This window comes from Schistocerca piceifrons, chromosome 11 (genome assembly GCF_021461385.2).
Source record: "Schistocerca piceifrons isolate TAMUIC-IGC-003096 chromosome 11, iqSchPice1.1, whole genome shotgun sequence".
NCBI lineage: Eukaryota > Metazoa > Arthropoda > Insecta > Orthoptera > Acrididae > Schistocerca > Schistocerca piceifrons.
In genome coordinates this window covers 47,903,049-47,930,994 of record NC_060148.1, presented here as the reverse complement: position 1 = coordinate 47,930,994, position 27,946 = coordinate 47,903,049, and the positions used below count along the sequence as shown (strand labels likewise).

The window sequence follows — 27,946 nt, the reverse complement described above, 5'->3', positions numbered from 1 at the left end:
GCGTCACCGTCTCAGCTGTGCCGTTGTGACCGATGAGTGTGGAGACTCGTGTGCGTCGTTGCGAAATTGCTTTCGTGTGCTGAAACTCGGGCCTCTGTGTTCTGTCTCGAATACAGCTAGAATTACTTTGCTCGTTGCAACCTTTTACCTCAAGTAGAGACAACAATATCAGATAGAGAGGATTTCCTTCACATTTTGTATGCGTGTGAAGTTCTGCTCTGTGTTTAGTTAAATGTGGACTGACTGTATGGTTCCAGATGATAGTCGCATTATGTAGTGTGAATACTGCTACTAATATCTCATTGTTATTAAACACAACAGGTACGGTAGAGTAGAATGTTTGCTGAATATGGAGAAGTAAATTGAGTCTGATATCAGGAGCGAAAATTCTGGTGATAGAACTGATATAGCGTTAATCTCGGTATGTTGCAAATTAGAATAGTCTGATGTAGCACCTTGCAGACTGGTGTGAAATACTTTTCAGCGATCAGGTATTATAGAGCAGTTGTGTTTGTTCACAATGAACTGATGACTTTTGCCAAGTTTAGTCTGGAAGTGAACTCCAGACATTTTTCTTGAGAGAAGGATTGTCCGTTGTTACCTGAATTATTTTGCTGTTATCTGGAGTTGTCCGGGTTTTGCTACAACGTTCCTTAGAGTATTTGTGTGCTGTTCGTTACTTGAGGAGGCCTGAAATTAGTGAGTCACAATAGGATTGAGTTTTTTGGATCTTTATTTAAAAAATTATGTATATTGCTCTCGTACAAACTCTTTCAGTTCCTGTTTTTTTGCACAGAGTTCGCTGGACTGGCTGCCTCATGACAGCATCTGCACCAGCCGCCAGTGGTTGTAGTGCCTGGCGAGGTCCAGCGCTGTCCGCCCACCACCAGTTGTGGCCCCCCTGTCGGCCCCCGCGACGAGCAGCGCAGCCGCCACTTCTGCGTAGCCATTGAATGCCGCCCAGTGCAGCGGCGTCCACCCATCATCATCCCTGGCGTCCACCGCCGCCCCCGCCCCCACCAGCAGCCTCGCCGCCTCGACGTCTCCCCTGGCTGCTGCCCAGTGCAGGGCGGTCCGCTCCCACCAGCCCCTCGCCCCCACGTCGGCCCCTGCGGCGATCAGCGCCCTCAGCTCCCCCACTGCCCCCTGCTCAGCCGCCTGGACCAGCCTCCTGGCCCTCTCCTCTGCAGAGAGGCTCCTGCACAAAACACACAAACTGCCACTCTCTGCTGCAAACACACAACACACAGAACGGGGAAAACAGCCACACGAGGAAACAACTGTTGCGAATACAAATCTGTCCTGAAACAAACCTACCGTATTCCCCCTCCCACAGTACAAAACAGTGCGCAATTGTGTGTATGTATTAAATTACAGCAAATCTGTTCCATCTCCCTCATAAGAAAATCTTCATTCATGGTCCATTACAAATAGCATTATACAACCTCTGAAAGAATTTCATTACCACATTTTGTCACACTCATTCCTGCAAGTCAGCTCCTCTGCTCTCGGGACGCTACACCTAACCAGTCGCTCACCTCCACTACAGAACAGGCTTCTTGCAGCTGATACTGGTCTCTGTCTGCAGCTTCACTGCCAGACGTCACACACAACAAGTATCCCGTCTCCTGGTTTTCAAACACACTTTCCTGGCATGCAGGCAAAAAAATTTCACTGCAGTTACCGGCAGTTTTCTTCATTCAGCCTCACCAAACACTGAAACTTTCTGACACATAGACAACAATTTATTCAAAACATGTGAGAGATAGCAAACACCAAATCGGCAACACCACCCCCATAAAAAACACTGTGTGTGTGTGTGTGTGTGTGTGTGTGTGTGTCTGTGACATTTTATGGCCTCATAGCATACGCACATGTATTTAACAAGTACTGCCATGCTCAAAATCATCTGAACGATCTCAGTTGTCGTCCATCTTGATGTTTTTGCGGCGTAAGGACTGTTCCATAAAGTTTCTGGCGTGCAGCCGCATAAATTCAGTGGTTCGGTCCTCGGGTTTAAAAGGACGGACCAAGTGCGCAAGCGTCAGTCACCACAGCTCACTCTGGAGATGGCGGGACGGTGTTCGGCCGAAATATTAGGAGAAGAGGCTGAATTTATGCGGCTGCACGCCAGAAACTTTACGGAACGATCTGAATTGTGCTTCGCCTGATTTGTAATCAGTCCTCATAACATTGTTCCTCTGCTCAGTTTTCGGTACAGTCTTTGCCTGTACAAAATGTCCACTACATGAGCCCACAAGAGAAAACTACTCTGTGTGATTATCGGCTTATGTGCAAACTGACACTTCGATAATGCAAATACCAGGAAACGTGTTATTGGACATTACACAGCCATTACGCTTGCATATTCAAATTTATTGTAATAAATGAAACCTCAGAAAGCAGCATCCTCCTTCAAATGACACGACGAAAGTTTTCTTACTGCGCTACTGTCCGGGAATGCAATCTAACAAGTAAAGAAGAAACATCTCAAGTATGGTTTCAGTCAAAAGTAACAAACAGTGTGCAAGTTGAAACTTGAAATGATCTGCCATAAAGTTGTGTGTTTCCCGCAGATTCGATAGCAGCACTTAATCGGATGGTTAACTAAGCACAATGAAACGTCAGAAATCGTCATTTTCAACCAGCAATGAGATGAGAAAGTAAAACCAGGAGACGAAAGTGTTTTGCGTTATGCGCACTCAAACCCAGTACCTATCGACACTGACCTCTAGTCACGCGTAGACGTTCTACACTGATTTACTTCATTAGCAGCGAAATGTGCGCATGTCTGTATTGTAAATACAATTATGAAAATTTTCTGCTGACTAGCAATCGAACCCTGGACACACAGTTGTTGACTACATACAAAGATACCTCGAGTGTACTATTCTCTTTCACCAGTAGCTAGGAGTGGCATGTTTGAAAGAGACACGAAAGGGACGAAAAGCTGCCCGTCTGACTTGGGACTCGAAACCAGTACCACCATTATTGTTAACAAAGCCCAGAGAATCGGTAAAATCAGAATAATTTCTCACATGTATTTTGCTGTGCTCATGTTGCAACTTAAAGTGACATGCCAGGATTCGAACCCAGAGATGTGTCTTTTGTGAACGTCTTTACGACTTTGCAGACAACCAGACACAATGAAGGAGTGGAAATGCATCATCTGAAAGTGATCAAACGTGACGAAAAGGGAGATCTGAGTTCGAATTCCAGTCCATCGTCAATATTTTCACGTCTCAGACTCGAATACAGTAAGAGTCAAGTGCGCTGCGGCCTTGTACAGCAATTGGCTCATTGATTTAAAAAAAATATCGCTTAAGAAAGGTAACTGGTGACAGAGTTTCGACCCGGCGTGACTTCCGCCTCTGTCAGGGCCCAACCTGTAGCGACTCTCCTCCAGGCTACCAGAGGTGGGAGAGATGCTGCTTATGCTTGGTAAAAATGATTGCCGGATGTGAGAAACGAACCCAGACCTTCAGCATATGTAGCAAGAATCATTTCAACTTTTTCTTAACTAGCAACTATTACCACGAATTAAAATTCATGCGAGTTGCGGTATTCGAATCCACTACATGCAGACTAGAAACTCGCGCCCTTAACCCCTTTCCTTTCATTTAATTTTTTAACCATTCCGAGGTCTGGCCACGAGGCCCCCCCCATACCTGTCACCGAGTCGCAGCGCTATTTTCGCGCATAATTTTTTTATTTTTTTATTTCTATTTTTTTTTTTTTTTTAACACTTCATCTGAAAGACCATGTCTGCACACAAACTAACTCAGCTAAGAGCGACGCCTTCCAACTTCTGTGTTCACGATGGTCTGCTTTCCGATTTATTTCGCAACATCTTGTAACTCGCCCAATGCCTCTGTTCCCGAGGCTCGTTTGGAAAGCTGGTCTTCTGCCATCCCTGTGTACTGCACGCGCTGGAAGCTCCGTGCTGAGATTCCTGATACAGCGGGTGGCGATGAATGTAACGCAGAACAGCAGAAATCAGCGCAGTCGCTTCTCGTTAAAAGGAGTTTTAACATACGGAACGAAGTGAAATAAAGTGTACTAAAAAGTACCACGTGTTCTGTCGTGAGGACCAGCTTTTCCTCCGAGATTCCTTCAACACAAAATAGAGTGCTTCTGACCTATGTATTTCAAATTAGATTTATGTTTCCTTAAAAATAAATAAGGCAGTAAGAAACACCGTTTAACATGAAAGAGCTTAAGGACGATTCATTATGATGTTCTTGCGTTTACGTCTTTTTCTATTCACTTTGCACACTGTACCACGTAACTGTATGTACTGAAACATGCTGCGAAGTTCCTCTCGCAGTTTCCCGCCTCAGCGACGCACGCGCCGCCCCGTGGCCCGCTTGTGCCCGGCGTGCGTGCGGCGACCCACCCAGCGCCCGCCCGTCTCGCTTCCCTCTGCTGGCAGGTGGTGCGTTGTCTGTCCTCTTAGCCAGTTTACAGCATTCCTTTATTCACGCGGCACGTCGCTACGATTCAAGAAAATTGTAAGGCAAGGTATTGGGAGTAGAGTTCGTGTTATTGTGGCTAACAATTGTCCGATAACTCACCAGATGTCCTTCACTTGAGCGCGTACGAACCTCGCCTGCTGTCAGGTCGTAATTCTCTCACGTGCTGCCGACCACCCAGGTGGACTGCCTCAAGTTTCGCTTTGGTTGCTACTTTCCTGTTTACTGCCCTCTACCGAGTAGTTTTCACACTTGTTGGTAGGTGAGGGGTGCCGATGTTTGTCCAAATGGCCCTCCAGCCGTAGTGCGGCTACTTTTGTACAGTCACGTTTCCGCTTTTGCTTCTCATTAATTCCACGTACATGCTGTTGACTTTTACCATATTCGACGGCCAACTCTGGTTTGAGTATAACTGAGTTCGAATCAAAATTGTTCAAAATGATAAAAGCCATTGGCGACGTGCCGTACATCTGTGGGTGGATTCCAGACAGTGGGAGTAATTTCGTCTGGTAAGTGCGGCGTGAGGGCCGCGTGTGTCTTCTTCCGCATCTCGTGTATGGAACACACGAATATAGTTTCTGACTTTCTCCCAAAGTCGGTGAGGTTTCATCCCCCCCGTTTCCGCCTGAGATGGTAAACGTGTCAAACTTTATCTTAAAAATATTACCACGAGTTAGAAAATGACTCGTAGCTGACAGAAATCTTGCTGCTGTTTCACGTGGTATGGGTAAAACTTGTGCTGTAGAGATGCAGCTTATTCACAAGGAGTGATTCGCTTTTTTAGCACAACGAATTGACGCATGGTGCAGGGAATGGCAATTTAACCTCAATGTAGGCAAGTGTAATGTGCTGCGACTACATAGAAAGAAAGATCCTTTATCATTTAGCTACAATACAGCAGGTCAGCAACTGGAAGCAGTTAATTCCATAAATTATCTGGGAGTAGGCATTAGGAGTGATTTAAAATGGAATGACCATATGAAATTAATCGCCGGTAAAGCAGATGCCAGACTGAGATTCATTGGACGAATCCTAAGGAAATGCAGTCCGAAAACAGAGGAAGTAGGTTACAGTACGCTTGTTCGCTCACTGCTTGAATACTGCTCACCGGTGTGGGATCCGTACCAGATAGGGTCGTTGGAAGAGATAGAGAAGATCCAACGGACAGCAGCGCGCTTCGTTACAGGATCATTTAGTAATCGCGAAAGCGTTACGGAGATGACAGATAAACTCCAGTGGAAGACTGCAGGAGAGACGCTCAGTAGCTCAGTACGGGCTTTTGTTGGAGTTTCGAGAACATAACCTTCACCGAAGAGTCAAGCAGTATATTGCTCCCTCCTACATATATTTCGCGAAGAGACCATGAGGATAAAATCAGAGAGATTAGAGCCCACACAGAGGCATAGTGAAAATCTTTCTTTCCACGAACAATACGAGACTGGAATAGAAGGGAGAACCGGTAGAGGTACTCGAGGTTCCCTCCGTCACACACCGTCAGGTGGCTTGCGGAGTATGGATGTAGATGCAGATGTAGACACTATTTAGATTATAACTTAATAACTTTATTTTTAATACTATTCACTTAAAGCGCTCTCCGTTACAGATACGTTGCTTGGCATCACCAAAGACAGTGTAACACCGATTACAAAAGATTTTTCATAAGGCGCGAATAACAGAATGCTTCCAATCAGAAAAACACACAGTACAAGGAAATCTCATCAATGACCAAAGAAAAAGCATTGAAAATGTGTTAAGCAAACGAAACAGTCTAATGAATACTATGCAAGTTCGATAACGTTAGATAATTTGGGAGACTACATTCCTAATGCTATTTCTTACGTTTAGCTGTAGAGTTCAGTAAACCTAGAAAAGAAAACAATGAGGTGTACGCTGTAGTAACGCGAACGTATTGCTACTTACCATGTTAACCTTACAAGAAAAATATTCTAGAGTAAAACAATGTTCCCATAGCACAAACGCCCATAAATAGTCGTGAGTAGGCGAGATATTGTGCCCTTCCTGCACAAAAGGAGGCTTTGACAATGCGCAGCCCACAGTCACAATGAAGTTGTGTCACAGGACTACCACGAAAGTATGTGTGGAAAAGTAGCAGTGGGTGCACACATATAACGAACTCAAGTTAACAAGTTATTCAGTGCCCCAATTGAGTGACTACACTTGTTTCTGCATTTAAAAAAAAAAACTAGAAATTATCTCTGGAGAAGACGAAACAACAGCAACTACGTTTTCAAATCCATAAGTTTTTTCACTTTTAGACCTACAGCGCACTGAATCAATTTAGGAAAAAAACTTATGTGGATACGTTTTCTAAGAACTTCTTAACTGGTTGTGGGTCTGCCTGAGGATAACTTTGCTACAGAAGAAATAAAAAATTCTTTCCAGCGAGATTTCAGCCTACATCTAACACAGTCAGCCCTTTGAAGGGTTTATGCTACACCCCCGAGCTATCGGAGTACCATCACATGTAGCTCGCTCCTTGACCCCGTGGGGGTCAAGTTGGATAATTTTCGGTGTAAAAGGTTAAAGTGGCTGTAGTTTCAGCTTGGAACGAGCTTTCTGCACTCGGAAACATAAATCTTCTAATCTATACCGTCCCTTATTTAACGACCATCCAGAATGTTCAATGGTAACGACAGGAAAATATCAAGTAAATGCGTCAGGACGATACTCTGCCACTCCAGGAACTAAGTCTGAGGTCACATTGTTGAAATGAAATCAGTCGGAAATTTAAGGGAAGTAAAAGTAGGATGACTGCAGGAAGAATTAGAAGAAATCGAAAATGAAAGGAACATAGGGAGGACGCATTCAGCACATGCAAAAGTTGGAACAACCTTCTGTGAAATTAAATGGAAGGATGACTACACAAAGAGTGTTTTAAACGCGCAAGAGAGAGCAGATGGAAGAACATAGTACGTTAAAGACCTCTTTGAGTGGGAGGAACTAACAGATAACGTGACAGAAGAAGAGATGGAAGCCGAATTGGAAAACGTGCGGTACTGGCCATTACACTCATAATTTCACAAAGCTCTGGAAAACTTGCACACAAACAAGGTGGAACGGTTAGTTAACGTTCCCTTGGAACTTACATGATCATTTGGGAAGGTGAAAATCAAACGACAATTCAGTTTTGTCTGTAGGATCCATGAGACAGGAGTCGTAACAACAGACTGCCAGAAACACACCATCCAAACACTACAGAGGCGAGCAAGGGTCGATATTGCGACAGCTTTCGCCCAGTGAGCTAAACAGCTCATTTATCCAAATTACTAACAAGAATAATTATAATACGCAGAAGAATCAAAGGTAAAACTGAGGATCTGTTCGAGCACACTAAATTTGGAGTAAAGGATCGAGAGAGGCCTATCAGACCTTTGACCTGATAGTGGAAGGAATGTGTAAGAAAAATGGAGCTCTTTATTGGATTTGTAGATCTTTAAATGACGTTTGACAATGTGAAATAGTGAAAGTGTACGAAACTTTTTAAAAAAAATAGGTATAAGACATAGGGAACAGCAGATAACACAGAATATGTACAGTAATCAGGAAGGGCTGGTGCTTTGATTAAAGATGGTGAAAGACAGCGATGCTGGTAGTCTCCACAAATATTCAGTCTGAACACTAAAGAATCGTTGGTGGAACTGAAGAAACTTCCAGGAATTTAATTAAAACTGAGGGTAAAAAGCATTTCATTGATAAAATTTCCTGGCGATATTTCTTTCCCTGAAAGTGAGAAAGAATCACTGGAGTTGGTGAATGTAATAAATAGTCGAATGATCTCTGAATTAGGATTAATGAACAGAAGAAAGAGGAAGATATTGGGGAGTGGCGGAAATAACATCAGAATTAAGGACCACGAAGCTGACAAATTGCAGGGATTCTGCTAAATGCGAAGCGTATTTACACTTAGGGACAAGGCGAGGTTGTTATAAAAAGTTATCTAGCACACAAAAACAGGACATTCCTCCTTAAACAAGGCTATTGGTACAAAAGATAGTCCTTAACTGGGGAAGAAACCTCTGAATGTATGTTTATAACAAAGTACTGTATGAAAATGAATCGTGGATTACGGGAAAAAACGAGAAAGAAATCGAAGCATCCTGAATTCAGTGCTATTGGAGGATATTGAAATTAGGTGAATTCATACCAGGGGAACCCTGAAACGTCCCTCCAGAATAGGTGAGGATAACAATATGTGGAAAACCGTGACATGTACAAGGGTCAGCGTAATAGGTTACATGTGAAGTCATCAGAGAACAAGTGCCATGGTGCTAGAGGTAGCTGTAGAGGGTAAAACCTGTAGGGCAGGACAGAGATAGGAGTGCACAGCACAAGTAATTGTGGACTCTGGGTGGTCACAGCACTTTAAACTTGTTGGTAAGACAGACAGAAACATGGTCAACAGCAGGCAGAGTTTCTGCAAAATGGCTCTGAGCACTATGGGACTCAACATCGTAGGTCATAAGTCCCCTAGAACTTAGAACTACTTAAACCTAACTAACCTAAGGACATCACACACACCCATGCCCAAGGCAGGATTCGAACCTGCGACCGTAGAGAGTTTCTGCTTCGCATGTGTGTTGTTACTGGGACTGGCTGTTACTCCACACTGCGGCGGGTCGACCAAAGTCGTCCACACCCTGACGAGCTGACGCTCTGCCGACATTCGCTTCTCTTTGCTGCTTGACGAGCATATTTGTTGTTGTTAGCGGAAATTTTATGGCAAATAATTGTTTTTCTTTTTGTCCTGTCTCAGTCTTGCCAACCACCCCAAATGGTCTCACAAACATGTGTTTATCTGACCCCTGCTAGACCACTCCAATATGCCAAGAGTGCTGGACGTTTATCTCTTTTGACATAGAGAGTCACACATTCAGTGCAGTCACAGTGGCTCCCTGCCACCAGATTTTCTGTGTACGACGTTGGAGTATGTGCGTGAATTATCGCTGACATTCGCTGCATGAGAATGAATCACTGAACTGTTAACAATAACTCACTATTTTCCCTACCAACCTATTCTTAATGACTCTCTCTCTCACGATACAACCTCCTATCATGTCGATACAGCCCCATTATTCATCTGACTGTATTGTTCTGATTTTAGTGCCAGTTCGCTTTGCTGACCGTCATTAACTCTAGACTCTGCATTTACACTTTGCTTTTCGGTATATAAATCTTATCTACCACAGAATGGTCGTGTGTGTGTGTGTGTGTGTGTGTGTGTGTGTGTGTGTGTGTGCGTGTGTGTGTGTGTGTGTGTGTGTGTGTGTGTATGGTGAGAACTTACCGCAAGTGAGAGACAGTGGCGTCATCAGGTGCAGGAGTCGTGGGCAGTGCAGCAGCAGCAGCTGCAGCAGCAGGAGTCTGGCGGGTTGTGCCGGCAGTGGTGGTGGTGGCAGCGGCTGTGGTGGTGGTGGCGGAGGTGGTGGCGGGCCTCAGCTGTGCAGCGGCTGGTGGGCTGCACACACAGAGAGGGAGGCACAGTGTGAGCAGGCGTGTCCTCGTGGGGTCCTGGGGACGGCTCACTGCAGCGCACACACACACTCATACACACACGCAGAACACACGCCGACAACAGGAGTAGTGGTCCAGTAAATACAAATGATTTACCAGTGCAGTAATCACATTCATTTGCACCACCTGAGTTCCCCACAGCAGTTTCTCACCATACCACACAACAGGAAGTTCAAAATCAAGCATGAAGAAAATGTACACACAGTGCCTGACACTTCCACAAAACTTAATTACAGACCCACTGTACAGGCCAGCTCTGGTACTATCGTTCTCAAAGATCCGAATGATCTGAACTGGATTGTGCCTCCTTGTACGTGACCCACATAACTTAACTACCTCGCATTTCATGTGCACCCTTTTAGATATTGTCGTTTTACTATACATAATAAACGTCCTGGGACTGGTTGGGTACCAATCCCTGAAGTGTGGCATCTGAGACCAGTACAGACCAAAGTATGTGCTTCAGGTAGATGCATTTGTACGTCTGCCTGTCTGTATAGCTGTTGTAATGGTAACAGACAGTCAAATGTTAAGGACAGGTGGCACTTCCAAAATTTGAAAAATATCGTGATTAACACTTTGAGCTACTTCTCAATTTCCTTATTGTTACAACCACTTTTGAAATATGTATGACCTGTAGGACAGCAGCTCCAGAAAAAATTTCAAGACATTTTGCTTACCATGTGCAGTCATTACTGAACAGTCCTCTGGTGGACTTGCTAATCAGTTCGAAGCTGGTTCTGTCCACACCGCTCCCTGTGTGAGAGACCCCCTGCCCGTGTGGCGGAATTACTGCAAGTCTACACTCTCTGTTCTGTGATATTTGTATGATTGCTTCAGCGCCTCAGCGTCTCTGGCTATCAAGAAGGTTAAGGAGGAAGGTGGTGGTGTGTAAGACAGACCTGGAAGAATTGGAAGGTTGCAGCTGCATTATATCATTCCCAGATAGAGAATCCGATGAATTGTAAGAGGTACGCACGAGCAGACGTAGGGTCAGTTAGTTATGGTGGTGAACAAACTGAAAACAACTGTTAGGAGCAATCAGTGTGCAGATAAATGGGATACTGAAGAGCTGACGAATGAAATGGGTTTTTCTACTTCTGTAAGGCTGTAGATAACGCGATAATGAATGTGTCAGCTGGAATTTCAGCAGCTGGTGTCACTGACAACGCGAAACACGAAAACTGAACAGAGAAATGTTGGAGCAAGGAAGGCAACTCTGAAGAAATCTGAGCAAACGAAAAAATACATAAAATGATTGATGAAAGACAGAAGTACTAAAATAGCCAGGGAAAGCCAGGAATAAAGTATTACAGGTCGCTAAAGAATGTAATTCTAAGTTCGAGGGACGATGAAGTAGAATGATTGCAATAAGTTTCAGGTAAATAAATAAAAAGTGATCGTAGGATGCACGCAGTCAGCACATAGAAAAGCCTAAAGATCCTTCTGTGAAATTAAATGCAGGGATGACAACACTAACACCCACCCTTCCAGATGTCAGACTCTCAGATCGGTGCCAAAAGCTGTTATGTCGATGGAGTATGAACCGAAACAGGGCACGTGTAAACGGTAGTTAAAAGTATCACGAGAGCTACTGAGCACCGGAAGAGCGTATCGGTGAGTAACTGCATCCTAGATCTCGCGTGGATGAGAAGGTATAACGTTCAAATACCACTAGTGACAACTGTGTTGGCGCGAAGCTGTTACATGGGACAACATTTTCCTGACGTGTACAAACACTTTTTGGAGTTTGTAGCAATGTTCTTTTGACAGTGCTTCTTTTGCTCCGTTTGTTGAACACCATGTACTTATCATTGGTCTTGTTATGTTGTGTATTATTGATTATTGTTATTGCTGTTATTTCCACATGTGCGATGCAATTCTTTCTTTATTTTTCTGTTCTGGTTGTATATTCTGTGAAACTACTAAAGCACTCTACAGCTTTACTGCTTTCAGTGAGATGAACCGAAAGCGGACTACCAAGAGAACATTGCTGTGGACTCCAAACAGCCGTTTTACATGTCATGAGCACGTCCAGTATTAGAATCAGATTATAAGAGAGCTTTGGAAGCCTTAAGATCCAATAAGGCAGATCATATACATAAAATTCCATCATAATTTCTAAAATCATTGGGAGAAATGGCAACAAAACGACTATTCACGTCGGTGCGTAAAATGTATGTGTCTTAGGACTTCGGAAAAATACCATCAACCCAATACAAAGACCGTTAGAGCTGACAAGTGCGAGAATTACCGCACAATCAGCTCAGCAGCTCATGCATCCAAGTTCCTGACAAGAATAGTATACAGAAGAATGGAAAAGAAAATTGAGGATGTGCTAGATGACAATTAGTTTGGCTTTAGAAAAGGTAGAGGCACTAGAGAGGCAATTTTGACATTGTGGTTGATAATGGAAGCAAGACTAAAGAAAAATCAAGACACGTTCATAGGATTTGATGACTTGGACAAAGTGTTCGACAATGTAAAGTGGTGCAAAGTGTTCGAAATTCTGAGAAAAATAGGGCTAAGCTATAGCTAGAGATGTCTGGTATACAATATGTACAAGGGCCAAGAAGGAATAATAAGACTGAACGACCAAGAACAAAGTGCTTGGATTAAAAAGAGTGTAAGGTGCGGATGTAGTCTTCCACCCTACTGTTCAATCTGTACAAAGAAGAAGGAATGAAATAAAGGAAAGGATCAGGAGTGGAATTAAAATTCAAGATGAAAGGATATCAAGGATATGATATGCTGCTCACTTTCCTATCCTGAGTGAAACTGAATTAGCATCAGAATTGATGGTCATGAAGCAGATGAAGTTAAAGAATTCTGCTACCTGGGCAGCAAAGTAACCAAAGACGGATGGACGAAGGAGGACATCAAAAGCAGACTAGCCCTGACCAAGAGAATTCTACTGATATAAAACATAGGCCTTAATTTGCTGAAGAAATTTCTAAGAATGTACATATGGAGTACAGGATTGTATGGTAGTGAAACATTGACTGTGGGAAAACTGGAATAGAGAATCTAAGCATTTGAGCTGTGGTGCTACTGGCGAATGTTGAAAATCATGTGGATTGACGAGGTAAGGAATGAAGTCATTCTGTGTAGAATCGGAGAGGAAAGGAATATATGGAAAACACTGACAACGTGAAGAGGCAGAATGATAGCACATCTGCTAAGGAATCGACGAATGACTTCCATGGTAGCAGAGGGAGTTACAGAGGCCAAGGACTCCAGAGAAAGACAGAGATTGGGATACATAGAGCGAATAATTGAGGACATAGATTGCAAGTGCTACTCTGTCCTGAAGAGGTTGCTGGCACAAGAGAGGAATTAGTGATGGGCCGCATCAAACCAGTTAGAAGACTGATGACCCCAAAAAAAAGCGCGTCGTCCCATATAGCACTTTCACACATAATACGGTAAAAATTTAGGGTCGTTGGGTTGTGAACCCATGATCTTTGATACAGGAATCTTAGGCTCTATCAACTTCCACATGAAAGCAACATACGTTACATACTCACTGTTAGGCTTGTGAAGTGCTCTGTAGTCCTGGTGTTACTTTTAATTAACGTTTATGTACTCTCTGCTGGACAACAGCAGACAGCATGAACTAAACCGCAGTTTTTGTTGATAAGCTATCGACCTGCAACTTTTGGTACTGATCTGAATGTCTGACATCTGCAGGGTTGGGCGTAAGAGTTAGAAAAGAATTCCGCTGCTAAGTGCAGGGGGTGGGGGGGAGGAAAGAAAGAGAGAGAGAGGGGGGAGGGGGGAGAGAAAGGGATGGCTGACAAAAGTACAATGAGCACCTCCATGAGGGAGGGACTATTGAATGACATGATGGAAGGGAAATTGAAAGTCGAGCTGGAAAACATAGCGGACTGGTCATTAGACACAGAGTTTAACAAAGCTCTGGACGATTTGTGCAAAGAGAAAGCGAATGGTTAAATAACATTCCCTTGCAGTTTATATGATGCTTGCAGGAGGCTGCAATGAAACGACTATTCAAATTCCAGAATGGCAGAAGTGAAGCTGTGAGTACCGGGCGTGAGTCGTGCTTCGGAAGCTCAGATGGTAGAGCACTTGCACGCGAAAGGCAAAGGTGCCGAGTTCGAGTCTCGGTCGGGCACGCAGTTTTAATCTGCCAGGAAGTTTCAACTATTCAAATTCATCTGTACAATCTATGGGACTATAGACATAGCAACAAATTTACAGAAAAATATCATCTACACACTCCACATGCGTGTAAGGACCACTAAATGCGAACGATTTCGCACAATCAGCTAATTAGCTTATGAATCCTAATTGCTGACACGATTAATATGTACAAGAAAGTAAGTTTGGATGTAACAAAGGTAAAAGCACCAGAGAGATAGATCTAATCTTACACTTCAAAAGGGAAGCAAAGTTTAAAGAAAGTCACACAGCCTTCATTGCATTAGGCCACCTTTAAAAAGATTGACAATGTAAAGTAATGCGACATGTGTGAAATCTCAAAAAATACGAGTGAGATATAGAATACAAGCAGATTATATAAATTACTATATGTACAATAATCAACATGGAACAGCAAAAGCTGAAGCAAGGAATACTGTCATTAAAAAGGTGCAAAACAGGGACCGAATTAGTATCGCCAAGGGTTCAGTTTGAACATCAAGGAATCGTTCGCGTAATTTAATAAACTTCCAGAAATTTAATTAAAATTGAGGGTGAAGGCATTTCATTGATAACATTCACTGGTGTTATTACCATGTTCACTGAAAGTGAGAAAGAAGTACCCAAGTGGTTAATGCAATAAACAGTTGGGTGAGGACAGAATTATGATTTAAACCAAAGATAGACTGAAATATTGGGGAGTAACAGAAATAACATCAGTGTCAAACTTAACGTCAAAATTAGGGACCACAAAGTAAATTAATTTGAGTGATTCTGCTACCTGGGAAGCCAATTTACAATGAGGGACACAGCGAGATTGTTATATGAAGTAATGTAACAGAGGAAAACAGATCATTCCAGGCAAAACAACGCTACTGCTGCCGAAGATAGGCCTCAATTTTGTGATAGAATATCTGAAAATGTACATTTGGAGCACAGTATTGTATGGAAATGAATAATGGATTATGGGAGATACAGGAAGAGAAGTGCCTTGGAGCATTCAAATTGGGATGCAATAAAAGGATGTTGAGAATTAGGTGAATTGATAAGAAAGGAACTGTGGAAAGTGGGATATATCTGAAGACATCAGGGAATAATTGCCATGGTAGTGGTGGAAGCAGCAGAGAGTAAAAACTGTAGACAAAGACAAAGATTGTACTACATCCAACAAATAACTGGAGACTTTGGATGCAAATGCTGCTCTGTGGTGAAGAGTCCGACCCGGCACCCCCTCTTCCCAGAAATAAATGATGGGATCTCAGCACTCTAAGTGTGTTGACAGACAGAAATGTGATCTACAGTTGGCAGAGTTTCTGCTTTGCATGTCTGTTGTTACTTTGACTACCTGTTATAGCAAAATAAAGTGGTACAATCATGTTGGTCCAAACCCTGAGGAGCTTAGGCTTAAGAGACCAACTACTGCTTTTGTTTTGATTCTTGAACGGAGTAATTCTTGTTACTTGCACAAGTTTAATTTAGGGGTCTAGGATCCTTTCTTCTCTTTTGTTTCTACCAACGACCCTAAATTGTCTCATAAATAAATCTGTCTTTACTCATCCCCTGCTACTGCATTCCAGTACACCATGATTTTTAGATGTTTATGTCTCTTTAAATATAGTGTTACGCATCATGTGCTCTCATAATCCCTCTCTGTGACTGGATTTTCTGTGTGTGAAGTCGCCTTACATGCCAGAGTTGTTGCTGGATTGGTTTACTGGTTCTGATGGGAATATATCACTGAAATGTTCACAATAGATCACTGCTTTCCCTACCAAACCATTTTTAATTGACCTTTCTCTCATAATACAACTTACTCATTCTGTGGATACTGCCCCATTATTCATCTGACCATATGTTATGATTTCATTTTGCTGACCCTCACTGAATGTAGACTGATCCTTTACATTTCCTTTCTCTGTTTTTCTACCTTCTGTACAATGTAGTGCTAATGTGTGCGTGCATGTGTGTGTAGTGAGGGAACTCACCGCATGCGAGAGACAGTGGCTTCTCCAGGTGGAGGAGATGTGGGAAGTGCAGCTGCAGCAGGTGTCTGGCGGGGTGCGTTGGCAGTGGTGGTGGTGGCGGTGGTGGTGGTGGCGTCAGTGGTGGTGGTGGCAGTGGCGGTAGTGGCGGTGACGGCTGGTGTGCTGCACATACAGAGAGAGCAGAGTGTGAGCTGGCTGGCGTATCCATGTGAGGATGTGGGGGTGGCTCACTACAGCCAGCCCTGCTGAGGGGCCGTGCACACACTGGCAACTGGCAGACGACAGGTGCCGAATGCTGCAATAGCGGTCCAGTTAATACAAATGAATTGCTGTTGAGTTAATGACATTCAGATGCATGCCTGAGCTCCCTACAGCAGTTGATCACAACACCATACAACAGGTAGAAATCTTGAAATGACATTCCATAAAGTTTTGCATTGGATGCAAACCCAGAACCCAGAACCTAATAGAATTGTTAACGATTTACTGGGATTTGCTTCCAGCACCTATCATTGTTTTATAGCTACAAATACTCGTTAAACACCGTTTTAGAATGCTTAAATAATAATCCTTATAACCTTCAAGAGTATAACATTGAATACATCACTGCATAAACAGTTTATACCTTCAAATAAAAATGACAATAGATAAACGAACTTATAGTAACCTGTGTAACAACACATCGAACAATATCTCTACCATCTTATGCATGAATCTACTTGTTTCAGTTAATTATGCCCTTTAAGGCTATATGCAGCAATGTGAATGTTATGTGAGAAAGAGTATGCACTTTACTATGCAGTTGCATGATACTTTTTTTAGGCCTGCGCTACATAGGCTACATTTACTGAAGACATGCATCATCTTTGCCAAGATCAATGGTGTGAATAATAACAGAATAATAATGAATGACCTCCTCCAAAAACTGTTATATTGGATAAACAAAGTTGCTTTGTAGCTTAATACCACCTCATGGTGAAAAAGAAATTCCTTTTGAAATTGCAATAAAAGCACAACACTTTCAGAATAACAATGGACTCAGTGTCTGAACAGAATAATGACTGTCTACGAATGACGTCCTTATAAACCAAATACATCTCTTCTTTTAGTAAAATTATAAACCTCTAGCTCAAAAATAAAGCACTACAAAATAATTAACTGCTTTGACACAATGACACATATGGCAGCTATAAATGCGACAACACTATCTGGAGAACTTTCTGGAAATTCGATTGATACTTGTCGCCGAGTTAATTTTGTATGATCGAGTGTTAGTGTAACCATAGATTCGTACGAAGTCACAGCTGCTCAGTTAGGGGCCAACACTTCCTACAGAAATTTCTGCATCATTCCATAATGCCAATAGTGCAGCTGACCGTTATTTATTTCAGCGATTACAAAATCAAGTCGAAATTATATATTTCACAGAGCAGGTATTTGAGGTTAAGGTGTTCAAAATGTTGCTGCTGAGCTGGCGAGCTGGGAGTTTAACACAGATATCCCTTTCCACAGTTTTTGACCCTTTTTGGACTATACAGTTCCATCATTTTGTTGCTTCCCCAACATTACCAACTCTTCAGGTTTTCCAAGAAAAGTGCAAGTCTGGTTTTAAATAGTGGGCAGGTGTAAAAATTTTCATCGGGTCACTTCAAGTCGTAGCATTTGCATTGTAAATCATAGGTGAAAGGCAATAATAATTTTTTTACATCTCTACATGCATTGTCAACAATAACGATTGGTGCCGGTTTCGACTCTCAGTCGGGCACAGAACTTTTTATCACATCATTTCAGGTTTATAAATTCCACTTCTAATTACTGGTGAAAAACTATTTGACAGTCAACATGTCTTCATGTGTAGTCATCAGCGGTGATAGTATGTACGGGGTTAGAATCCCAGTCAGCACAGAACTTTTCCTCGTGTAATTTCTAGTTCAGGCACGAGCATATCTCGCTAGTGGTGAAACAATCCAACTGGACAGCCACGGCGCTCTTCTGGTTGCGAAGGATATCTTAATTTAATTAACAGGATACTCCGATCATCAGTCTTCAAAGCATGTGTTAAAGACTGGGTTTTGGGAGGTACATATAATGAAAAGGTGGACAGCGCTTTTCGACATGAGCCGGAGAAGAAATTCAGTACAGTGGGAAGTGTGGGAAGGTGTGAGGATGTGGCAACGCGAAATTTACTTGGCCTAACAGAGTTACCATATAAATCTAAATTTCATCCAAGAAACACAATTAACAGAAACTGAAGTATTTTTCAAATGAGCCACCTCACTTTATAAGCACACACAAAATGATGAGTCGCTCAAAGTAAGCTGTGTCATTTCCCCATGATGGAAAACAAAGTGTGTATGTGTGTGTGTGTGTGTGTGTGTGTGTGTGTGTGTGTGTGTGTGGGTAGGTGGGTGGGGTGGGGGCTGGGGCGGTGCTCACTGTTTGTGACTGATGATATTGTGGTCTGTAAGCTGTGCTGTGAACTCACTACTGAAACAAAGTGAAGTTTGTCTTCCACATACAGGAGACATGAATGGTAAATTCTATAAGAAACTTATGTCTACAAGGTCCTGGCACGGATACAAGGAGCAGAGGATAAACATGAGGTAATGAGACATCCTCCCCAAAAAATGCAAAAGCACTGTATTATTGAAGTAAAAAATTATTCTGCTTATATGCAACACTTTTATACATCTTATTTTAATTATTATGAAAATCCTAGGCGTCTGTGATGTATAAAATTTGAGTGTGAGGGGCAATGGGGGGAGAAGAGGGGAATCATACAGTAAAAGACGGTGGTAGACCCAGAAAGGAACAGGATATCTCTGTCTGCAACTGACGCCCATAGTGTGTGCAGTATGCGGCAGTGAACTAGGTGAAGATCAGGAATTACAAGGATCTAATATACATCAAGAGAATTTGTAAAATGTACACAAGGATTACTGTCAGTAAAAAGGTTACTGTTAACAAAAACTTTCTCAAACTTAAGACCTTGTGTCATTCACATAGTGTGAAATAGGAGTTTGGAGTAATGTAGGAAAATATATTTAGGTGTGATGTATTAATTTTTTTTTCAAGAACATAACTAAAGATTGTAATATGATCGATGTTTCAAACATGAATTTTCATGTTGATGTCTATTGAACAAAAGAGAAACACATTGAATGATTTACAGTATAGGCTATAAGTTCATTGCAGTTGTTTGAGGGAATGCATTTAGCGTCACCTCAAACACAAGCTTACCAGTATGTCAAATACCACACAAAATATTACCTAAGTATTAGAATACAGCTGCAAAATAAATGACGGTTTATCAGTGTTAATGGGTACTAGACTTGTATGGACATATGTAACTGTAAGATGGTGCAGAAAAAAGGGAATTTTGGTCTCAGAATCTGTTTCATGTTCAGACTATGAGAGGTGGAATAGCAACAGTAATAGATGGGGTAGATAATTTCATAGGTAGTGCCACAGTGGAATGCAAGTCTGTGGTGTTCACTGGGTGGCTATAGAAATCCATAGAGCAACTGAAACAGGCAGAGAGGTGTGGGGTACCGGTTCATCAAAGACACAGTAGAGCATGGCACAGAAGGGAATGTATCCAAGTACTGTGTGAGCTTCATGTAGCGGCTGAATAGAGAGGAGAAGGAAGTGATGTGGGAAGACTCAATTATATGGGACCAGCCAGAACCGTCGCGAGGACTGGTTTTGTGTTCCTGTGAGGTGGTCCAAGGCTGCGAGAGGTGTGAGCAGCCATACACTGGAGCACCGATGCTTACTTCAACAGGTTTTCTGATCATCTTCCGTACAAGACCTGACAGCGAACCATTATTCTGTCATATAATGTTCCTTTAGAGAAATTCAAAATCTTCCATGTACTGCCTGGATTTGGAGAGAACAAAGAATTATGTTGGGGAGGTTACTGGCATATGGCTTGCATGAAGAAAGAAAGTGACAGAGAACGAAGCTGTAGTAGTGAGGTGTGAACAGCGATTACTCTCATGGTCTGCTTTACTACATGAAGAAAATTCCGCAGATCAACATCAGCTGTCGTAAACTGTAAATATGTTGCCGCCCTCCTCGAACCGTTGTGCAGTACGCTTCCTTGCTCGAGGTGTCGGCCAGAAGTGACGTACTCGGTCGTCGTCTTCATGCAGCGTGACTCTGTTCAGAGGTGTCTCATTGTCATCAGCCACAGAGGCACTGAACAACTTTAAACGCTGCTCTATATGAACGGGCTTACAGCAACCCGTAAGGGCTGCCGGCTGCAAACTACACACATCACTGTGTTTTAGGCTGGGTTGGGCAATACAGCTTTGTGTGCACAGCAGACTGCGTGATGCTGCATTCACACAGTTAATGTATCCTACTCTCCTCACACTTGATGCCAAAACCTAAAGAACAACTTTTCCTACACGTGTAGTTCGACAGATAAATGTCTAGAAATTGGTTGTTTGATTATTTTTGCTAGAAAACATACCTGTTAATGAAGTGGACTCAGCTTGGGGATTCAGCTAACCTGCTACAAGAGGACAATGATAGCATCGTGAGCTAGCAGGAAATGACGGTCTATGATTGCGTATCTTACAGCAGTGACACATCTAAGGAAACTCAGTGACAAAAATTATAGTCTTACAAATACACACACACACACACACACACACACACACACACACACGCACACATCGAGAACTGAGGGACACGAATGAGTGGGTTGTCTCGCACTTACCTGCTTTTTGGTGGTGGATCATACAGCAACTGGCTCACTTCGATCAAGTCTTCCGGCTGCTTCCGCATCGCATCTGCCCACCCCTGAGTGGCCATCACCTCGAACGCACAGGTCTTAATGAACGCCAGTGCAGCGTGCTTGAGGTCACTGCAGGAGTGGCGGACTGCGAGAACAGCTGCGGCCGCCGCCGTCTCAACGGTCAGCTGAGCGGCCACCTGCCGCTCGCACTCTGCCTTCAGCCGCGACACCCCGTACTTATCCGCTGCTGCCAGCAGCTGGGGGGCCATGCCGGGCAGCTGGGGGGCCCGCAGGGTGTACAGGTAGGAGACCAGCTGCCTCAGCACCGGGCCCCCCACGTCCGGGATGCTCACCGCGCCGCTGCTGGCCTCGAGGGTGTCGTGGGCGAACATGGCGGCGAACACAGGGCTCCTGTCCGCCAGGACGGCCCTGTGCGCCAACAGCCGCGTGTCACCTGCCTCGAGTATCACCACGGCGTCGTCCCCGGCGTCCAGGAGGTCCCCCAGGTCCACGGCCGCCGTCTCCGTGATGTCCTTAACCATTTCCATTGCGGACGATTCTGAAACACTGCATCACCGAGCAGCCCTTTCAGCTTACAGGTGACTGCTGATACTTCTCGAGTGACGGTTCATAAAAAGTGGTCCATCACCAGCCAGTGGCAGTATCGTCACATCTTTGCTGTGTTAGACTGATGCCATTGGTGAATACCTGCATATCTTTAATAATACGTTTTTAAATAGTTACGGTTTTCTTTCAGCACATTTCATTTGTGCAACAAGCTCCAGAAGGGGGGAGGCTTCATTTCCATAAGTTTTTCTACACAGCGATTTTACTTGAACCGGCAATCGTTAGAAGTGGACATCTACCAAAATACTAAGAAGGTTGTAAAGAACTATAGCAGTACTTTATTCAACGAGATATTCTGTTCACTTCTTTCCTTCAAGGAAGCGACATTATTTTATGGCAGGAATCTATATTATTCGTCATTTAACCAATAATTGTGCATGTAGCCTTGCAGGAGTTGTTTCACACAGGTCTACTAAAACCTGGAGGGTGCTTCTGGGAAACATTGCCTATGGAAAGCAGGCCTACTCAGCCTGCAACTCATTCTCAACACTTCTCAAATAGTCCAACAGGACAACATCCGACAACCACACACAGCACGATATGTCAGAGCCAGCCACAGAGAATATTCTTTCCCTTCAACTAACACGTATACTATCATTTTGTAGCAGAAGTCACTGAACCGCCGCATTGCAGATGGTACTGATAATAGTAGATAACCACTCGATGATACAGTTTGTGGACAACGAGGTCTAATTTTCGCTGAAGAATTTCTCAGTTCGTCCTTACACTGACTGTGTGCATTAGATGCCGAGACTGGACCTTTGAATAAAATGGGAAATCACTATCTGCTTATTGGATTCACGTTGTTTCATTAGTAACAGTCGCTGAAGAATCGATTTTAAAACAGCAATTCAGAATAGTTCTGTAGAAGTCGAGAATCAACATGAGCCATGTACCGACAATGTTCCTGCTGATCTTCTCGGTGTGGGAGCGATGAATGTGAAAGGTTGGCTCTATACTCTTAGGTGTTGTATAAGTGAACGAGGGAAACTGTCCACAAATCTTAAAACAGACATTTGAATTTCCATCCATAGAAAGAAGAATGACTTAAAAAGAGAGAAAGTACTGAACATTTAAGGTAGTTGTCCAGCGGAAATATTAACATTGTTTCCTCAAAAAGGTCAGGCCACATTTTAAGAAACTCAGTCTGGATTTATAAAAAAGTGCGGGGCTGGTGGCGGTTACATGGACCACACACACACACACACACACACACACACACACACATACACACACACAGACACACGCGCACACACACAAACACACACACAAACACCTGAAAACAAAAAAAAATTTTTTTCACTTTATACATTTTTGTAGTAGTATTTATGTAGAAATAGCTCTAAATGCATTAACAAAGTTATTGATAGTATTAATAAAGCTACATCCACATCATTTTTACAAGAATGCCTACGATCACCATTGAATAAGAGACAGAACCTGAAAATCAAATCTTCAAATACAGATGCACTTCATGTATACGAAATTTGAAAAGGTTTATTTTGTTAGTTATTTATAATGCCATCTTTACTTCTTTACTGGTATTAGTTTTGAACTTTATTTAACAGTGTAATTTGGACTGTCATTTTTAGCTTGACTTCACACCTGATCAGTTTGAAGCAAATTGTAAGGATGGTGTTAAAAAACTGAAATCTAATGTAGTACCCACTATATTTAGCCATCGTCCTCAAATTAAGGGAGGAAAGCCAGCAAAGGACAGGGGTGTGCAAAGGGAACCTGAGTGCACTTTCACTACACAGACAGAGCCAGGTACTGTTTAAATATATATATGTAACTAAAGACAGACTTATCTATCTTATTCACTACTAACTTTTTATGAAACTTAAATTTCTCGCGTTTTCGTTCGACAAAACATTTTTTTGTTATTATTATTAATACTATTTCTTTTCAGGCAATGAGCAAGTTTGCGTACTTCCTCAAGAAGTTTTGCCGGATGTTCACAGTTCTGACGTCGGATTGCCTCCTGAGAATGACACTGAAACGGAACTAGAAAGTTTGAAAAGGAAAGTCCACTTGTTGCAGAAGCAACTACACAGTGCGAATGGTAAAATTGGTACAATGGCGGCATTTGTGAAACCTTTTTTAAACGACGATCAGATCTCGGCACTGCAGAAAAAAAACCATACGAGGGACAAAGTGCTCACCAGAAATTATTAAGAAGGCTTTGAAAATTCGATTAGCTTGTGGAAGCGTTGAATACAATCCGGTAAGAGAACTGGGACAACCATTACCAAGCGAACGAACTCTACAAAGGAAACCTGAGTCTCTGGCAATCAGTCCAGGTATTTTGAAGGATTTTGTATCCGCTCTTAAAGTGAAGGTAGACACCACGAATCCCTTTGAAAGACATGTTGCAATAATGATGGATGAGATGAGCCTCACGCCAGGCCTAAATTACGACATTTCATCGAAATTCGTAATTGGCTATCCAACACTTCCAGCAGCTAATGGTTCGTATGAAAAACATGCTTGTCACGCCTTGGTATTTATGCTTGGTGGTCTAAGTACGCGATGGAAACAAATTATTGGTTACCATTTCACCAGGAACTCAATTTCAGGTAAAGAACTTCAGTCTTTCCTGTGGCAATTAATTGTGAAGTGTGAAGCGATTGGTCTGATGGTAGAAGTTATTGTATCAGGTATGGGTGGACAAAATCGGGCAGTGTGGCGTGAATGTCGTGTTATTGCTGGTCGTCATAATGAAACAAAGAATTTCTGCCAGCATCCATTTTCTCCAGAGCGGAATCTGTACTTCGTGCCTGACGTAGCTCATATCTTGAAGAATGTGAGGAATCACCTAACTAATTCCGACCACTTTATCCTACCACGGCAAGTAATTGCAGACAATAATTTGGCGGGACCGGTAGTCTCGATTGAGCCTATCACGAAACTGTACGAGTTTGACAAGGAAAAGAAATTAAATATTGCTAGGGATTTAAAAGATAAAGTCATAAGGCCAGGGCATTATAATAAAATTAAGGTTGGTCCTGCTTACGCACTTTTAAATCACAGCGTTGCAGCATCGTTACATTATGCAATAGAGGAACATGTACTTGAAGATTCTGCCACATCAACAGCGTTTTTCATAGCCACAATTTTCCGTTGGTTTAAATTAATGACCTCAAGGAACAGGAAAACTGCCATGTGTAGAACCGTTGAGGACATACACAATGATGGCGTACAGTTCCTTAAGAGTGTCATCTCGCTGTTTGAAAATTGGAAACAGGGGTATCTGGGAACCTGTACAATCTGGAGTTATTCTAGCAACATGCACAGCTATTAATGTCCAGGATTATCTTCTGAACGAAACAGGTTTCCAGTGTGTTCTGTTGTGCAGGCTGTCACAGGATGCTCTGGAAAACCTTTTCAGTATGGTTCGAGCCAGTAATCCTGTTCCAGATTGTCTCAGTTTCAAGATGATACTGCGGCTTATTGCTGTGTCACAGTATTTTCGTCCCAGTCGCCGTGGAAGTTATCAGACGGAAGATGGTGAATTTCTTGTCGACTACTTGGAACACAGACGGACGTACGACGAAGCAGAAGGCACAGACGATGCAGACTTGCTTGCAAGTGCGAATTCAGACGTAAGCGATGTTGAAGAAATGCCACCTGAGGAAGCACTGTCTCCACACTATTTAGCAGGCAGAACAACAAAGCAAGTGCAGCAAAAGTATTTGCTTTGTGAAGCGTACCGAGAATCACTTTCACCAAAGGAGAAGTCTGAATGTGAAGCGGTACGAAGACTCACTGAACTAAAAATTACACAGCTCAAGACAGCTTGGAATGCATGTCCCAAGAAATATTTCGCATTATTGAGATGACAGATAAAGTCTTTCGTGTGGATGAAAAACTGTTCCTGGAAGCTAAGTTGTCCCTCCAAGCACTGGAGGCAGTTGCACAGAAGTCATTCGAGGAACTCATTCAGAATATTCCTTCTTCTCACAGTGTTGTGGACAGAGTTGTAGATGAATTTCTGAAGACTCGAATTTACGTTCTTCGGAGGAAATATAACTGCCAGGTACTGAAGGAAGATACAGCAAAGTGCAGTATTGGTATGAGAAATGCAGCAAAGGTATTTTAAGAAGAAGAAATTTATTGTCTTTCACATGTTTTAGCTAAATTGATGCACCGGTAATTTGTAATTTTGTTTTTTTTATATTTTTAATTACAAATAACTACCATCATTTGTAACAAACAAGCATTAAAAAAGGAAATATGCAAATCGAAGTATGCATTTGTAATTTAATATGTACTGTAAGTCATGTGTGTACCTCAAAGACCTTGACTGGATTCTATCGTTTAAGCATGTAATACTTTTCACAAAGGTCAGCGTGAGAAAAAACTTACTGCTAGCTATATTTATAAGCGTCTATATCTCACAGGGGAACCTCCCCATCGCAACCCCCCTGAGATTTATAATTTGGCACAGTGGATAGGCCTTGAAAAACTGAACACAGATCAATCGAGAAAACAGGAAGAAGTTGTGTGGAACTATGAAAAAAATAAGCAAAATATACAAACTGAGTAGTGCATGGGCAAGGAAGGCAACATCAAGGATAATGCGAGCCCAGGAGCGCCGTGGTCCTGTGGTTAGCGTGAGCAGCAGCGGAACGAGAGGTCCTTGGTTCAAGTCTTCCCTCGAGTGAAAAGTTTACTTTCTTTATTTTCGCAAAGTTATGATCTGTCCGTTCGTTCATTCACGTCTCTGTTCACTGTAATAAGTTTAGTGTCTGTGTTTTGCGACCGTACCGCAAAACCGTGCAATTAGTAGACGAAAGGACGTGCCTCTCCAATTGGAACCGAAAACATTTCATCGCAAGGTCATAGGTCAACCGATTCCTCCACAGGAAAACACGTCTGACATATTCTATACGACACAGGTGACGGCATATGCGTCACATGACAGGAATATGTTGTCGACCCACCTAACTTGCACACTTGGCGAATGGGCAAAAAGATTCTTCTAGCTTGCCCGATTTAGGTTTTCATGTGGATGTGATAATCACTTCCAAAAAAGTGATGAAAACATAAGAGTGTGTCACATAAACTGCAACAAATGAATGCAACACTTTCACAGTCGCACAGTTTTCTCTGTGCTCTGTCAAAACATATGTTTTTAACGTTTTCAAATTTTTCCGTGTGTAGACCGTCAAATGCTGCATATGTCCAAGCAAATCTGAACATGTCCTGGAATTTTGGAGAGCGAAGTTAATTATGTGTGAGTGCCTGAACTCTGATAATTGTCTGAAAATAAAAAATTGAAGTTTTCACTCGAGGGAAGACTTGAACCAAGGACCTCTCGTTCCGCAGCTCCTCACGCTAACCACGGGACCACTGCGCGCCTGAGCTCATATTATCCTTGATGTTGCCTACCTTGCGCATGGACTACTCAGTTTGTATATTTTGCTTATTTTTTCGTAGTTCCACAAACTTCTTCCTGTTTTCTCGGTTGATCTGTGTTCAGTTTTTCAAGGCCTATACACTGTGCCAACTTATAACTACATCTGAGGTGGGTGCGATGGGGAGGTTCCCTTGTCAGTGAGAGAGTAGCAAATTTTCACAGTAGACGCCGGGTTATCAAGGACGTAACGATTAATTACGATAGTTATTTGTTCACTTCACGCACTGTCGCATTCAGGCCGGTTGCCTCCTTATATAAAGGCGAATTTTACAGTTCCGTCCACAGGGCTGCCCTTGCGCAGTAGGCCTAAAATGGCGGCGGCCGGCAGGCTGGCCGTACTCTCCCGTGTACAGGGCTCCAGCGTGGCGCTGGCAGGCGCGAATGCCGGCCATGGGTATGTGAATGTTTGAAAAGGAGAACGACATACTCCATATTAATGTACTCTCTAAAATGCGATATCCCTTGCGTTCAAACATTAGTTAATAAAGTGTAGGGGGACAAACTTCACAACACGACTGAAAATACGTTCACCAAATAGAGATAAGAACATCTATGATTGACATGGCATCTAAAGCCGACGTACATTTTTAAAATGTTAGAAATAAGGAAATGAGCCGGCCGGTGTGGCCGAGCGGCTCTAGGCGCGTCAGTCTGGAACCGCGAGACCGCTACAGTCGCAGGTTCGAATCTTGCCTCAGGCATGGATGTGTGTGATGTCCTCAGGTTGGTTAGGTTTAAGTAGTTCTAAGTTCTAGGGGACTGATGACCTCAGATGTTAAGTCCCATAGTGCTCAGAGCCATTTGAACCATTTTTGAAGGAAATGAAGTAATACCGAACGCTATGCTTGTAACGTACATTGTTGTTCTACATTCTTTAGCTCTGGTATTTACAGGGTCACAAAGAAAGCATCCTAGGTTTTCGAGGGAAAAGCTGTAATGGTAATGATCTCCACTACAACAGAAACAAGAAGCACAAGTTAAGGAAAAATAATGTAATGTGCGT

The 27,946-nt window shown here is 42.8% G+C and overlaps 1 protein-coding gene across 1 annotated transcript; it reads right to left on the bottom strand.

Moving 5' to 3' along the window:
- Positions 1-816: 816 nt before the first annotated feature.
- LOC124719656 (serine/threonine-protein phosphatase 6 regulatory ankyrin repeat subunit B-like) lies at positions 817-27,335 on the bottom strand. Its single transcript, XM_047244868.1, has 4 exons — positions 27,283-27,335; positions 16,151-16,312; positions 9,778-9,948; positions 817-1,198 (listed from the first exon to the last, which is right to left on the bottom strand). Exons 1-4 carry the CDS (start codon positions 27,333-27,335, stop codon positions 817-819), a joined length of 768 nt encoding a protein of 255 aa, XP_047100824.1.
- Between the last annotated feature and the right edge of the window lie 611 nt (positions 27,336-27,946).